This window comes from Sciurus carolinensis, chromosome 3 (assembly GCF_902686445.1).
Source record: "Sciurus carolinensis chromosome 3, mSciCar1.2, whole genome shotgun sequence".
In the NCBI taxonomy this organism is placed as follows: Eukaryota; Metazoa; Chordata; class Mammalia; order Rodentia; family Sciuridae; genus Sciurus; species Sciurus carolinensis.
Window position 1 is genome coordinate 5,028,862 of NC_062215.1, and position 16,502 is coordinate 5,045,363.

At 47.5% G+C, this 16,502-nt stretch overlaps 1 protein-coding gene across 4 annotated transcripts in view; it reads left to right on the forward strand.

Annotated features, from left to right (window-relative positions):
• The first annotated feature begins 11,489 nt into the window (after window positions 1–11,489).
• The window catches only part of Rnf157 (ring finger protein 157), a 75,914-nt gene continuing 70,901 nt past the window's right edge, over window positions 11,490–16,502 (forward strand). For all 4 annotated transcript variants that reach the window (XM_047543405.1, XM_047543406.1, XM_047543407.1 and 1 more), the window contains exon 1: window positions 11,490–11,847. In XM_047543405.1, coding sequence (XP_047399361.1) covers window positions 11,760–11,847 — 88 coding nt within the window. In that variant the 5' untranslated portion in view covers window positions 11,490–11,759. The remainder of the gene's footprint in view (window positions 11,848–16,502) is intronic.

A 16,502-nucleotide genomic window follows, 5' to 3' on the forward strand; every position in this document is an offset into this window, starting at 1 on the left:
AATAAAGATTTATCAGAACCCAGCTGCGCCTATTTGTTTATGTATTATGTAAGACCACCTCTGTGCCAAGGTAGAGTTGAGTGGCTCGGTGCCACAGACCACAAAGCCCCAAATATTTTCAGTCTGACCCTCTGCAACATCTGGAATGTAGAGCAAGAGGGCTGGAGAGTGGCGTGTCAGCAGTGAAATGCTGCAGCCTGGGGTTGATCACCTTCAGGGCCCTGAAGGTTTGTGTGCCCTCCCTGAACTGCCAGGGGCAGCAAAGCAGTTGTCCACTTACGCAGAACAGAACAGGGTGTGGGGACACCTTGGTGCACTCACCATGCTCTCCCCTCAGGCAGCCAACCCATCGGGCAGTGAGGATCACCCTGTTCATTCTTGATTATCTCCACCTCTCAGAGTCACATGGGGAGTTTATTTTTTTTGGGGGGGGGTCAGTTACCGGGGGTTGAACTCAGAGCGCTCGACCACATCCCCAGCCCTATTTTGTATTTTCTTTAGAGACAGGGTCTCACTGAGTTGCTTAGTGCCTCACTGTTGCTGAGGCTGGCAGGAACTCTCCATCCTCCTGCCTCAGCCTCCTGAGCCACTGGGATTACAGGCGTGTGCCACTGTGCCCAGCTATTTCGGTTACTTTTATTTATTTATTTTATGGCACCGGGAATTGAACCCAGGGACACTTACCACTGAGCTACATCCCCAGCCCTTTTTATTTTTTATTTTGAGACACAGTCTCGCTAAATTGCTGAGGCTGGCCTAGTACTTTCAATCCTCTTCCCTCAGCCTCTGCAGTCACTGGAATACAGGCGTGTGCCACTGAGCCAACTCTTTTATTTTATCTAATTTATTTTTTGTGGTGCTGAGTCCTAAGCAAGCACTTTACTACTAAGCTACTTCCTCGGCTTTACAGAGGGAATTTAAAATGACTAGGAGTCAACTGGCCAAACTATGCTAGGTACATGCGTGACTGTATCACCATGAATTCCACTTTTATGTGTAACTGTAATGCACTAATTAAAAACACAACAAATAAATAGAAGACCAGTAGAGGAAAGGGGTGGGGGGAGGGAAGAAGGGAGGGAAAAAGGAAGTACTGGGGATTAAAATGGAGTGAATTATGTTAAAATTGACTAGGATTTGGCAGAAAGGAAACAAATGTTTAAAGAGGAATGAGGTTGCTGATGAGATAATGTATGAGGTTTCAGAAAATTTCAAGAGGAGAGAGAGAGAGAGAGTCCTAGAAAAGAAGAATTTGTTTAAAATAAAGCCTCAACTGTTTTGCAGGTTTGGAGGTGAAAGGTCCCCTTTGCCTTCAGGAACAGAGCCCCTCCAGGGCAAATGACCAAGTGCTACTTCCTGTCCCTAAGAGCCCAAGCTCTCCATCATCCTGTGGACCCAGCACAAGGTGCTGTTCACAAACACGGGGCCAGTGTTCTGCATAAAGAGGAAGGAAGTGTTGGCTGAGCACAAGAGCACTGGATGTACACAACACAGTTGGGAAACCCCCAGGTTTCCACCCGTGTCCTCGCCATGACACGCTAGTCCTTGCCTGACATGCCGTGGGGCCTGGGAGCAGCCAGAGAAGACCTAGTGTGCTGCCCTCAGGAAGCTTCCAGACCACAGCTGACCCACTGACCAGAGTGCATAAGGAGCCCAGTTTTCAGAAAGGGCCAAGTCACGAGGCAGGGCATCCATCTGTTCCGAAGGCAGGTGGCTGCGAAAGCGCGGGGTCCAGAGCGTGTTCATCCCATCAAGCTCTTGGACAGAGGTTTGTTTTTGTTTTTGTTTTTCTTGTTTTGTTTTGCACTCCTGGGATTGAACCCAGGGCATTCTACTGCTGAGCTACATTCCCAGCCCTTTTTAATTTTATTTATTTTTTGGTAGCAGGGATTGAACTCAGGGGCACTTAACCACTGAGTCACATTCCCAGGACTTTTTAATATTTTATTTAGAGACAGGGTCTCACTGAGTTGCTTGAACTGGAGATCCTCCTGCCTCAGCCTCCCAAGCCACTGGGATCACAGGTGTGCACCACTATGCCTGACCTTTTTAATTTTTTTTATTTTGAGACAGGATCAAGTTGTGCTAAATTGCCCAGGGTGGCCTCGAAATTACAGTCCTCCTGCCTCAGCCTCCTGAGGAGCTAGGATTAGATGTGTGTGCCGCTCTACCTGGCTTGGAGAGAGGTTTAAAACCAAAAAGGACTTCTAGGGACAAGAGGAGATGCAGGTCCCAAAGCTTGCTGAGACAAGGGTCCTAATTCAGATAAGGAGATACTGTAGAAGGAAGTGAGTAGGGAGAAACAGTAAACCTGGAGAAAAGCAAGGTGACAGAGAAGTCCCCACGCCGTGGCCTTGATCACTGGCACCAGGGACCACTCTGCAGACTCAGCAGTCAGCAGGTCTGGAACTGTGCAGGCTTTCCCTTAGAGACTCTGAGTGGCCGTCTATGAACAAGTCCTGTGTTTTGGACTCTGATGAACCTCTGGCAAGTTCCTGCTCCCTGTGACTAGCTGAGCTTCAGTTTCCCATCTGGGAAGTGAGAACAATAATAGCTGTGATGTCCTAGGGCTGTTTGTAAGATTAAATGTGAGAATGCATCAAAAGTGTTTGGGAACCCAGCATGGCAGTACACACCTGTAATCAGAGATCTTGTTCTCAAAATAAAAAACATAAAGCACTGGAGATGTAGTTCAGTGGTAAAGTACTTGCTCAGTATATGCGAGCTCCTGGGTTTGGTCTCCAATACCTCAAAGCACTCTGCCCCCCACCTGCCAAAAGTGACTGTTCTTGGGTTTGGGTGCAACTCAGTGATTGAGCACTTGCCTAGCATTTTCAAGGTCACCAGTAACACACACACACACACACACACACACACACACACACACATATACACTCAAGATTTTTAGAGACAGGATCTGGTTATGCTGCTGCAGACTGGCCTTGAATTTCTGGGCTCAAGGGATCCTATTGCCTGGGTCTCCTGAATAGTTGGGACTATAGTCCCAAACCACCCAGCCCTGTTTTGATTATTCTTAATACATATTTAAATGGTTGTTAATTTAGTGAGCACTTACTATATGGAAAACAAGTGCCTATTCCTTCTGGGGGATTAAAGAGATAAGGCCAGGGGGATGCTGGTAAACTGGCCCCAGGGAATAAGGGATGGCCTGATTCACATTTGATGGTTCCCCCCTGTAAATACTCTCATTATGGTCAGTTTGAAGCTACCCAATGTTATCAACAGGCTGGCAAAATTCCTGAACAATCAGCTCCGGAGAGCAGGCCCCAACATCAGTGAACTTTCTCTCCAGTTAGCAAATGACACGTGAGTAAGAAGTTCATAATGGCTACAACCTCTGACCCTTGACATCCAACCCTGCCAATAATGGCTGACCCAGACCACAGGGGGACAGAGCCATGGGGGGGTCCCATCTATTTCTAGGCAAGTGTGGGCTGCTGCTTTTCTGGAAAGGAGAGGAGCAGGCTGTCTTTTTTTCTGGCCCTTTAGCAGCCGTCACCCCTGTGACAGGGAAGATGTGTTCCTAGCATTTTGAGTCCCAGCAGGCATGGGAAGGTGATGACCTGGGAGTTCAGAGCCCGGGGCTCTGCCTCCAGCTGCTGGGGCATGGGACTCAGTTTGTCATCTGCGCAAGGAAGGCAGGACCTTGAACACACCTCTTGGGTCTGGAATTCTGAGTATGACTTGAAAAAAAAGTTGTTTTTTTTTTTTTTTTGTGGCGCTGGGGATCGTACCCAGGGCCTTGTGCTTGCAAGGCAAGCACTCTGCCGACTGAGCTATCTCCCCAGCCCCTGTTGTTTTTTTAGATTTAAAAAGGGTAGCTTTTTTGAGATCCTGTCTCAAAATAAAAAATAAAAAGGGCTGGGGATGTGGCTCTGGGGATGTGGCTCCGTGGTCAAGCACCCCTGGGTTCAATCCTTCTTACCAAAAGAAGAAAAAAAAAAGTGAGTTTTTATGGAGCTCCTGCTCTGTGCCAGGAATTTCGCCAAGGCTTCCCATACTTTGTCCAACACTCAAACAGCTCTTTGCTGTTCTCAGGCTCATTTGCAGATGAGGAAAGTATGGCTCAGAGAGGTGGAAGAACTTCTCCAAGGCCAATAACGGAAGAGCTGGATTTTGATCCTCGTCTGTGTGACCCCAGAACCTTATATTTGTCTTTCTCTTTCTTAAAATACTTTTTGTTTTGTTTTTTTTTTAGTTGTAGGTGGACACGATACCTTCATTTTATTTTCATGTGTTCCTGAGGATCAAACCCAAGACCTCACGCATGCTAGGCGAGCACTCTAGCACGGAGCCACAACCCCAGCCCTGTGTTGTGCCTTTCGAGGCTGGAGAAGGCTTGCATGGAAGTACCGAATGAATTATACAGAAAATAATTCATGCAACAAGACTTCTGAGAAAGATGAGCCCCCCGCCCCCCCGTGGGCTGCAGTTCTCAGAGATGGCTTCACGGAGGAGGTAGAATTTCAGCTGAGTGCAATTCACCTGGACAGACAGGAGTGGGAAGAGCACACATGGAAGGTGTTGTGCTGGGGTTTGTTTTGTGGTACTGGAGATTGAACCCAGAGATTTGTGCATGCCAGGCAAGTGCTCTACCATACAGCTACACCCTGAGTCCTTTTTTTTTTTTTTTATCTTTAGACAGTCTCACTAAGTGGCCCAACCTGGCCTTAACATGATCCTCCTGCCTCAGCCTCCCAAGTAGTTAGGACTACAGGTGTGTGCCACCTTGCCCAGCTCATGGAAGGTTTTTTCATGAACCAAAACATGAGCAGGAATGATAAGCTGCATTTGAATGGAGGGTGGAGAGGGTGGAAGAGGCTCAGGGATGAACTGTCTGTGTCCTATAAAGTAACAGGGAGCCACTAAAGATAGGAGGGCAAGGGAGAGACAGGATGACAGCTGCATATAAGTAAAGTTAGCCTGAAAGCAATTTTTTAAATAGATGAAAGGAGGGAAGATTGTGGGCTAAGAAGACCAGAGAGGACAATAATGAAACTGCCAAACCTCTTTTCATATGCAGATTTCATCTCAGAATAGAAAAGATGATAGTATACAACTAAGCAATATAACAAACATAAACCTCATGGTGCATAGGAAAGATCTAAGGCTTCCAAAGTTTACTGGGAGAATCACAACAGTGAATGGTATCTCTGTTTACTGCTTTGTCAGGCTCAACGCAGGCTTTGAAGTGCCCTAATAGGACCATAGTTATCGCTTAAATAAATAAGCAGTTAGCTCAGGAATAAATGTGTCATTGTAAATGAATTGCTGGTCTGTGGCGGACTTTAGCTGGGACACACTATTAGCTGTGAATGTAATGCTCATCACCCCCTTGCTGAGAGGCTGATCTCCTAACCCTCAGTGGCTACTCTCGTTTCCAATCTGCCCTTTGGTTCCTGTGCCTGGGAGGAGTTAGGTGACTGGTTGAGGTTGAGGGTTGACGGGTTAATGGGTTCATGTTCTGCAGCCCTGACCTCAGCTCCATTTTCAGAGAGAGGGTGGGCAGAGGAGTGTCCAGCTGAAGGCAGCTCCGGGATTTTCTTAGCCAACCTGAACATGGTTATGTATAACGTTCATGCAGGTAGAGTTTATTGCTTGCTGGCACTGTTCTTACAACAGCAGAACATGAGTGTGTGCTTGTGCTGGGACTCTGAGCTTCTTCTGTGATTTGGGTTGTCCTCTAAGACCAGCTCTAGGAGACAGCTCAACTTGAAAAACAAAAAAAGAGAAAGGAACCAGGGAAGGAAAAGGAAAGGAAAGGAAGAAGAAAAAAAAAAAGCCAAGCTAACAGCACCAGCTTCCCACAGCCAAGCACAGGGAACCAGGGATCCCTGTATTCTGAGCTGTCACTATCACTGGTTTGGTCTTGAGCAAATCTGTCAGGTGAGGGAACTCCATCTCTAAGGTTGCTTCCAAACATGATGAATCAGCCAGGAAACACATCTTCTTTTCTTCTCTTTTGCAGCACTGGGGTTGGAACCCGGGCCTTGCACATGCTAGGCACACATCCTACTGCTGAGTTGCATCCTTGTTTTTCGTTTTTGGTTTTTTGGAACTGGGGATTGAGCTCAGGGGCACTTGACCACTGAGCCACACCCCCAGTCCTATTTTGTATTTTATTTAGAGGCAGAGTCTCGCTGAGTTGCTTAGTAGTTCACTTTTGCTGAGGCTGGCTTTGAACTCGCAATTCTCCTGCCGCAGGCTCCTGAGCTGCTGGGATTACAGGTGTGCCCGGACTGCACCCAGCTCATCCCCATTTATTTTATTTTAATTTGAAGGCAAGGTGTCCCTAAGTTGCCCAGGATGGTCTCAAACCTGAGATCCTTCTGTCTGTTTCTCAAGTAACTAAGAGTATAGGTTTGTGCCATCATTTTGGGTTAGGACATTTTCCAGAAAACCTAAGAGGGGTGGGGGTGTAGGCTAGAGGCAGAGCACTTGCCTGGCATGTGCAAGGCTCTGGTTTAGATCCCCAGCACTGGAAAAAAAGAAAAAAGAGAGACGAGTGGGTGGGGGAAACCGAGGAACCCTGGGAGAAGGAAGAGAATGTGCTCTCACTTTCTTCCTTTGATCTTCTAAGTAACCGCAATTGAGTATTTATTTTGCTAAAGAAAGGTTTGGGCTGTTACCACACTGCCTCTGTCACATTCCAGTTCCCTTGGTATTAAGAGACAGATGGTGGGCTTCTTTGTGTCTGCCTGGTCTCTGCCTTGAGAAAAGTGAGAGAGCAGCAGAGAGGATACCAGGCTGCAACATTAGTGGCACATTCTTTTCACACTGATTACCACGCAGAACGTGCAGCCCCTTGGTGGGCACAGTGGCACACGCCTGTCATCCCAGCAACTCGGGAGCCTGCAGCAGGATGATTGCAAACTCCAGGCCAGCCTCAGCAAGACCCTGTCTCAAAAGGGCGGGGCGGGCTAGAGATGTAGCTCAATTGCAGAGTGCCCCTGGATTCAACCCCCAGTACTGGGGGAAAAAAAAAAGTGCAGCCCCAGGTGGGGTGAATTCCAAAGGGAAAGAAGGGCAGGGCCAACAGTGAGGGAAATGAAGGCAGTGGGGACATGCAGTGCAGAAGCAAGCTCGCAGGGTCTGGAACTTTATAGGAACCATCTGTGACTACAGTAAAGCAAAACGGGATGAACCTCCTGATTTCTTTAAACTAGTTCTTGAACAGGGACAATGTCTCAGGCCCTTCATTTTTCCAAACGCCAGATGCCTGGATAGCAGGGCAGAACCAGGAAGAGGCAGTTGAGGCTCCTGGGATAAACACGACACACAGCGAGGTCTACCCAGGCACTTCATGCACTTCCCACTGGTTCCTGCCACCCCGGGAGGCATAAACAAATCGTCTTTCATTTTCCTTTTAACTTGAAAAGTAAATCAAGAAGCTACAAACCCAACTGAGATTTGCAACCATTTGAACAGTCCTGAGGATGAAAACAAAGAGGAATTCACTTTGACCAGAAGCAAAATAGGAAAACCCAATTGCCAATTTCCTTTTCCCCCCAGTGCTGGGTTCTGAACCCAGGGCCTCAGGCATGCTAGCAAGTGCTCTACCACCGAGCTACATCCCCAGGATCTCATTAAATTGCCCAGGCTGGCCTCAAACTTGTGATCCTACCGCCTCAGTCTCCTGAGTTACTGGGATTACAGGTGTATGCTGCCATGCCTAGCAACTGCTGGCTTCTTCTCCTCCTCCTCCTTTTTGGTACAAGGGATTGAACCCAGGGGTGCTGAACCACTGAGTCACATTCTCAGCCCTTTTTTATATTTTATTTAGAGACAGGGTCTTGCTGAGTTGCTAAGTACCTCTCTAATCTGCTGAGGTTGCTTTGAACTGGAGATACTCCTGCCTCAGTCTCCCGAGCTGCTGGGATTACAGGTGTGGGTCAACGTGCCCTGCAGTTGCTGACTTCTTTTTTTTGTGGTGCTGGGGATTGAATGCAGGGCCTTGTGCTTTCAAGGCAAGCACTCTACCAACTGAGCTACATCCTCAGCCCAGTTGCTGACTTCTTAATGGACAAGGTTATCTCCCTTAACTGAGAACCTTAGGTTGCCAGAAGCAGCTTTGTAGGGTCCTGAGGTGTTTAGAATCTCACTCCTCTATGCATTAACCTAGCCCACAAAACTGGAGCACCATATGAAATTCTCTGCTGGTGGCTTTGACTTTAATCCACCATAGCCACTGGCAAAGGACCTGGAGAGGGTTCAGGGCCTGTGGGTTGCTGACTGGCCCTACCTTTTGGAGAGATCTGTACTTATTCAGGACAGCCAGGGCTCTAACCTTTCTTTCCCCGAGGCAGGGGCCTGTCTCCGCTCCCTGGGTTACCTGAGGCAGCAGCTGGCCTATTTGTGTTGCTGCCTGGGGAATGGTGTGCTCCAGGGCAGCGCCTGTCAGCTTCACCTGCAGGCTCTCAGCCCTTCCTGTTACAGGAATCTGTAGAAATGAGTGCGTGTGTTCCAAGGGTGGAAAATGCACATCTGGGCTGAAACCAGGACAGCCAAACTGAACAGAGTTAAAAAAGCTCAAAGGAGCTAGCTGACCTAGAAATTACTTGTCCCTGTGCTTCCTCCAGCCTTCTGTTTTCTCCCCTAGACCCAAGTTTGAGAAGGCTCAAACCTGATAAAATATTTGGCTTTTACTCCTGCCTTCTACAGATACTTAAAGGAAACCCCAAGACCCTCAAATACTGGGTTTTCTGTGGGAATTCTCCCAAGGGCTGCATCCACAGCATGGAGGATACTGACACTAAGGAGACCTGCTATTCGCATGCAATCTCCCTATGCATAGTGTTCAACCTTCCCTAGACCATGTTTTCCACTTAAAAGCTTTTTTATGGCTCTCTGGACAGCAGTCTTCTGAATTTTTCCTCTCCTCTGTGCTGACTTCTCCCCCGGGCACTCTCCCTGGCCCAGATCTCTGGCAAGGGAGCTGCGCAGAGCCTAGGAAAGACCAGAGAGGAATGCAGGGCCCGTCCCCTGAAGATGTGGCTGCTTGGAAGGTCTGGCTCTTATCTCACCTTTGCCCTGGGCACTGACTGAGGTTCTCTTTCCAAACTGTAACATGATGTGATTACCCTGTTGACTGTGAGACTCTAACCCAATTATTTCACAGAAAATCTCTTTGATCTAGAAGTTTTCTAAACTACCCCCTTTCCCTTCTGTCTCTGGTCATCATTTCTTTTTATAATGAATCTTGGTTCAGTTATTACATCTCAGCAATAGCCACTGGTGGCTGAACTAGTTTTAGCTGAGAAAACAGGTAAAAATTCTAAGAGTTTGACCCAAAGTTAGATTCTTGATTTGTCCAATTCGAAGTCAGTGCTCTTTCTCTGCTTTGGTTTCTTCAACTGTAAAATAAGGGTGGTATTTATTTATTTATTTATTTTGTACCAGGATTGAACCCAGAGGCATTTAACCACTAAGTCACATCCCCAGCTCCCCTTTTATTTGTATTTGATTTAGAGACAGAGTCTCGCTGAGTTGCTTAGGACCTCACTAACTGGCTGAGGTTGGCTTTGAACTTGTGATCCTTCTGCCTCAGCCTCCTGAGTTGCTGAGATTACAGGTATGTACCACTGTGTCCAACTACTATTTGGACTTTGAACCTCCAAAACTGAGAGTTGAATAAACCTCTTTTGCATCTAAATAAAACACACACACACACACACACACACACACACACACACAAGGCCTTGCATATAAAGAATATTCAATAAACATCCACTAATATTATAGGGCCCATGCCTGTGTTCTTTTACTATTCCAAGCACTGGACTCATGACTCCTTCATGGGAGGAGGAACCAAATTCTGAGTTTAGGATTGTTATCAAAGAGGGGAGGAACCCGAGTCCCAGGCTTGAGCAGGCTGAGGTGGGAGTAGAGTAGATACCTTGTAAGCAACAGGAATTAGCTGCCTGCCTGACCCTGGCTGAGAAAAGGAAACACTTAGACACAAATAAACCCACAAAAGGGAGGGACGACCCCTTTACAAAATGCTGAGGTCAGGAAGAACAAAGGCTTCTGAACAGAGCTCGAAATTATAAAGCAACATTTTACTCTGTGACATGGTGAAGGCCTATTTTGAGGCGGTTCTAGATTCTTCATGACTTGTATTTTGCCTTTACTAAGCAATTACAAGGTAGAACTTGTGTGTGGAGACAGGAGTATGCAGGAGGACCCAAGTTCCCTCCCATAGCTATGTTCAGAAACCTTCTAGAAGCTGGTTAGGGCCAGCTGTCACAGGGGAGGTGGGAACTTTGCCATGGATCCCTGGGGCCTATAAGAGGTTGTTGGGGGCGGGGACTTGCCTCTAACTTACTCTCTCTTCAGCATCTGTCAGTGTAAATGACAGGAACTGTGTTCCTGCCATCCTGAAGACCCTGGAGAAAACCAAGGCAATTTTGAGTATGTAACTTTAGCAGCAAGCTGGTGGCTGGCACTGAAAAGAGGGTGATGGAAAATGTAAAATATAATCAGGAAAGAGCTGGACTCTAAAAATAGCTTTACACACCTAATCAAAGAAACTAGTTACTCCAAACTGTATTCTCAATATTGTTGAAAGTCGTTGGTCATGTTCTAGCAACTGTAATTTTTGCTGATTAGTACGCCTCTGGGGGGCGGGGGAGCCAACCCACCAGACTCACAAATAAATAAAACGTTGAAAACACAAGTGGCTGTAATTAAGCTTTGGAATGACGTCTTCTGCCTGCCCAAGCTTCCCACTGTTTTTTCTTTGTGTTTATCAAGGGAGCCCCCAAGTCAGTCCTGCCTGGTCCTTTTCCTCTATGATGACTTTCTTCAATCGCAATGTCACATGCAAAGCTTTGCCAAAGTTTCCAGGGTCCAGTTTCCAAGTTACTGGCAGCGGGTGAATGCCTTTATCTTATCCTGAGTTGATCCTAACTTTGGGGCTGAGTTTTCCAAGGGAACCATAAACAGCATGTACAAAGTTCCGACTGGGAGAGGGTTGGCCACATCTTCCTAGACAGTCACCAGCATCGGCTAGTCTTACCGGGCCCGGGACGAGCGCTCGGCAGAGCACCTGGGGTTCAGGTGCAGGGGTCAGGACAGATGTTAACGCCTCGGGAACCCGTCCGAACCGCGCGCCCCTGTGCGGGGTGTCTGACAGCAGACGTTGGCAGATGCCGAGGGTGGGACAGGACAGGCAGCCGGGGGCCGCGGAGCGGCGGGGCGAGGCGGGGGCCGCAGGCTTTGGGATGCGGGACAAAGGCAGGCGCGCGAGCGCCGGGCGGCGGGAGGAGGCGCCTCCCCGCGCGGTCACCCAACCTGGACGAACAGGCAGGCCGGACGCCTCCCCGCCCCGCCCCGGCCGCGGCCCCGCGCGCCGCTCTGGTCAAGGCCCCGCGCGAAGCACGCGCTGCCGGCCCCGCCGCAGCTCGCCGCCCATTGGTTGGCCCAGCGCGGGCGCTCCCGCCCCGCCGCGCCATTGGCTGGGCCGCCGCGGTCCCCGCGCGAGCCGCCGCTGACATCACGCGGCCTGCGGCGGCGGCGCCCCCGGCCCAGCCCCGAGCCCCCTCGGCAGAGGTGCCGCCGCGGTGCCGGGCGGAGGATGGTGCGCGGCGCGCCGGGGGTCCCCCGTTGCCAGAGCCGCAGCGCCGCAGCCCAGCCGGACGCGGCGGGCAGCCGACCCCCGCAGCGGGCGCGGGGCGGGCGGCCGCGGTGAGGCGCGGAGGGCGGCGGGGCGCCAGGGCCGGCGGGGCTCCGCAGCGGCCATGGGGGCCCTGACCAGCCGGCAGCACGCGGGCGTGGAGGAGGTGGACATCCCGTCCAATTCTGTGTACCGCTACCCGCCCAAGTCCGGTGAGGGCCGGGGGAGCGGGAGCGGGGAGGGCAGCGCGTCGGGGGCGCTGCGCGGGGCCGCGACCCGGTGGCCGAGGTGGCTCCCAAACCGCCTTCCGCGCGGGAGGGCGTCGAGGAGGCCGAGGTCGCCCCTCGCCCCGGCCAGGGGCTGCGCTGGCGCCTGCGGGGTCGCCGAGGTCACCCTCCACTGAGGACGTGAGCAGCCTCCATGGTAATCTGCCCTGCGACAGGGACGCGCGCCCGCGGGGATGCGGCGGCGCAGGCGGTCCGCGCGCAGCGCTGCGGACTCCGCATTGGCGCCCGGCACCTGTGCCAGGTGCTGCCTCTGGGCTGCCGCATCCCGTGCCTCCGGGAAGCTTAGAGCTGGGTTTCTCCTGGAAAAGCTTCGGCTGCCTGCTGGAGGAGGGGGCCGAACCGGCGGGCGCAGTGCCGGAGCTCCCCAGACGCTGTCAGAAGGAAAAGGCATCAGTTTTTCGACAGAAATGTTTGGGAGTCTGAGTGTCAGAGGCGCTCGGATGGACCCTCCGCAGCTCTGGGATGGCGAAGCGTGTCTGAAATGTCTGGAGTTACTGTGCGTGTTTGCAGACGCATACCTTCCTTTAAAGAGGTACCTGCCTCCAGTCGCTGGGTTGTGGCATCAGCGTTGGAGGCGCAGGAGGATTTTGACCACCGAGGAGAGAGCATCACAAGGCTTCCAGTTGAGTGAGAATCGGCCCATCTGAACTGCTGGCCCATGACCCAGCTCGGCTGTCTGCTCTTTACCTTTACTTGTTATTCTCCAGACTTGCTGGGACCCATGGCTCCCACCCTGTCTCTAGCATAGGCCCCGATGGGGATTCTGGTGATCTGGGAGTGAAGTGTCAGAACGGGAGCTGAGCCAATTTCCTCTTGGTAGAGTAAAGACATGCTAATGAGACGGGCTGGTTTCTCAGCAGTAAGTCCAGTTCCTGCCAGGTGGAAGCGGTGGCCAGAAAATGAACCTGTCTCCCTGCAGACTGTCTGCCAGAGCCCTTTTTCTCACTGCTTTTGTGCCAGAGAATGAATCCTTGCAGAGATGGGCATGCGTTAAGAGCTGTGTTAGAAAGGTCCAGAATAGAGCTATGGATCGTCGGTAATTTAACAAAACTGGCTGATTATGATTTTGTGAAACCAGTGCCAAAGAAGGCACACATCTTTTTATTTTTATTTTTTTGAATTGAATTAGGCACTTTTATTTTTATTTTTATTTTTTTGAATTGAATTAGGCACTTTTATTTTCCTTAACTGGAAAAATATTTTATATATACTTTATTTTTTTAATTAATTTTTATTTGTTCTAATTAGTGGTATATGACAGTAGAATGCATTTATACATTTTGAATTTGAATACATTTATACATTTTATACATAAATGAAGTGTAATTTCTCATTTTTCTGATTGTGCATATCATAGGATCACATGGGTCATGCAATCATATATGTTCATGAGGCAGTAATGTCTGTTCTACTCTACTATCCTTCCTACCCCCATACCCCTTCCCCTCCCTCACTCCCCTCTACCTAATATAAAGTAACTCTATTCTTCCCTAGTGCCCCACCCCACCATTGTGAATTAGCATCTGCATATCAGAAGACATTTGGTCTTCAGTTTTTTGAGTTTGGCTTATTTTTTAGTAGACAAAAATATGCAGTAGTTTGCATTTTTTTCTTACATCACTTTTATTGATCGGGATATGGAGCAACTATTGCTGAGCTTGGAGTTCTTAATAGTTTGCTTCCTTACCTTCCTTTAGATATGGTATTTCAAAAAGATAAATCTCTGAGAGGCAGTTCACAAGGGGTATTACTACAACTGTGAATCTTGGATAACAATAGTAAAATGATAATGGACCAAACTAAAACTTCTCCAGCACACCCGGGTATTTAGTCTAAAGTCAATCAAACTTTTAAAAGTTTTACCTAATCATTTTAATCAGAAGTTATGTGTGAGAGAAATCTTTACACAAGTGGACTAAATTATGATAACAGTAAAACAGAAAAAAGAAATCAGGACATCCATGTCCCAGTCAGTACACCTTTATGCACATGAAGACTTGGGGGAACCTGCACATCTGTGCTCTAGCCTAGAGGTACCTCCACCCCATCTGATCTTTAAATTGACCTGGCTCTTTATGGAATTGTAGTCTTGGACCTGCCAGCATCTGTTTGTTGAGTGAATGGGGACCAGATCCACTCATTTTATTGGTAAGAGTGGAGACCCAGAGAAATAGAAATGAATTGGTGGGGCCAGGGTCATGCAACAAGTAAGATTTTTTTTTTTTTTTTTTGTGCCAAGTATCAAACCCAGGGTAAGTGCCCTACTGCTGAGCCACATCCCCATCCCTCATGCGGCAGATTTTTTGCCCCCTGCCTGTTTTACAATACTGGAGTGGAACCCAGGGGTCCTGTATCACTGAACTCCATCCCCAATCCTTTTTAATTATGTATTTATTTTTATTTCAAGATGAGTTCTCACTAAATTGCCCAGGCTGACCTTGAACTTGTGATTCTCCTGCCCCTGCCTCTCAAGTTGCTGGGATTATAGGGATGTACGCCACTGTACCTGGCCAGTGCCCTTCTTTGTAGCGTCTTTCTCTGCCTTTCACAAGGACAATCTTGTCCATGATGATTGTGGAGTGGCGGCTATTCTGTGTAAGAACCGAAGTAAAACTGAAGAGACTTGTCCCCGTTGAGGAATCAGACTGGATTGATATTGAGAAGTGTCCTTAACCTGCTTATTGATAGTGGAATAAAGCAAAGAACAGGTCTCAGCTTTCTCCAGGTGATAGAACATGCCTTGTGGTCTAGGTGACAAGTGGAGACCATCCTCTGGCTCACCAGAAACAGAAAGAAACACTGTCATCTGTTCTTGTAGTAATGGTGGTCACCCTAGCAGAAATTGCACCCCTTTGTCCATTCTTTTCTTCCTTCTATATATTTTTAATGAATATTAATTTTACATTCACACTGAACTTGAAACATTTAAAGGTTATTGAGAATGGCTGATTTTTTGTTAGGGCTTGGGTTCACTCTCCTTTTTTTTTTTTTGGCATAGAGTATTGAACTCAGGGCTTTGTGCATGACAGTAAAGTGCTCACCAGCAGTGCCACATCTCCACCTGACTGGCTTATGGCACACAGTAAAAGTTTTATTCTCACTACTATTATTCATCTACCTATTCCCTTTCCTCTCCATACATCCCCATTCCTATGCCACCACTTCTGTATTTTTTCTCATTTTTCCAGGTACTTTTGTAAATACAAGCAAAGCATGCTGTTTAGACTGTTCTTTGTTCTTTCATTTTCAGAAATATTAGAAATCTTTTTATATTTTCTCCATATTTCAGAGGTTTCTTGTTCTTTTTAACAACTGTGTAATATTCCCGTGGGTGCACATCATTAGTTTTTTACACAGTCTTGTTGATGAACATTTGGGCTTTTACAGAATTTTACAATTGCAAAGAGGACAGCAATGAATACTGTTATGCTGTGTTCTTAGATGATTGTTGATTATGTTAATAAATGCACAAACTCTATTAATCTTTAAAGTAACAGAGGCATGATGGGGATTAGTTTCTGTATAGTATTTGTTTTCTATTAGCATAGAGAGCAATTTTTTTTTTTTTTTTTTTTTTTTTTTTTTTAGTACTGGGGAATTAAACCCAGGGGTGCTTAACCACTTAGCCACATCCCAGCCCTTTTTATTTATTTATTTATTTGTTTGTTTGTTTATTTTTATTTTTTTGCGGTGCTGGGCATTGAACCCAGGGCCTTGTGCTTGCAAGGCAACCCTTTTTATTTTTTATTTTGAGACAGGGTCTCACTAAGTTGCTTAGGGCCTTGCTAAGGACCTTGCTAAGTTTCAGAGGCTGAGTTTGAACTTGTGACTCTCCTGCCTCAGCCTCCCAGTCCCTGGGATTACAGGCTTTTGCTGCATTTGATTGTGACTTTGTACTGAAGTTAGAGGCCATAGGTGCTTTTAATCCTTATCTAAGATCTTTGCTTCTTCAAAAGCTGGTGATAATTTGTTTGGCAAAGGTTATGGCTTTGCCAAGATGGTAATTTTTATGCATATGTACCTACTTTCTTACAGGAGTATTCTCATTAATAGAGGTCATGGGGCCTGCTTTCTATATCTAGGAAGAAATAAGCATGCTATAAAGACAACCAAATCACGTGAATCAGGAAAATCTGGTTAGTTTCTCTACACATATTTGAGCAAATTGTAAAATAGTAATAGTTCATTTTGTGAACTTTTAAGAAGGAAACCTCATGAAAATTTAGAATGGTAATTAGAGTCCTGAGCAGCTAACTTGGTCAGACCTTAATTTTTGCTATTTAGACTTTTAACTGATAGGATGAACTTTCCCCTACCCCTGTTATCAAAGGTTATCTCCATTGTTTAAAGTCAGAGGAGATATTAATCACATCTACATCATTACTCTCCAAATTTCTGTTATATTGGAGTACACATATTCTTGTCAAATGGGTCTGTCCCATGGCAAGAGCAGTTTTTAGAAGCATATATAAATCTTTGACTTTCAGATAATGGTAAAAGTTTCTCTTAGCTTTTAGGTGCATCAATTTATTTATTTTTAAAATCTATTTTTATTTTTTGTGGGACTGGAGATTGAACCC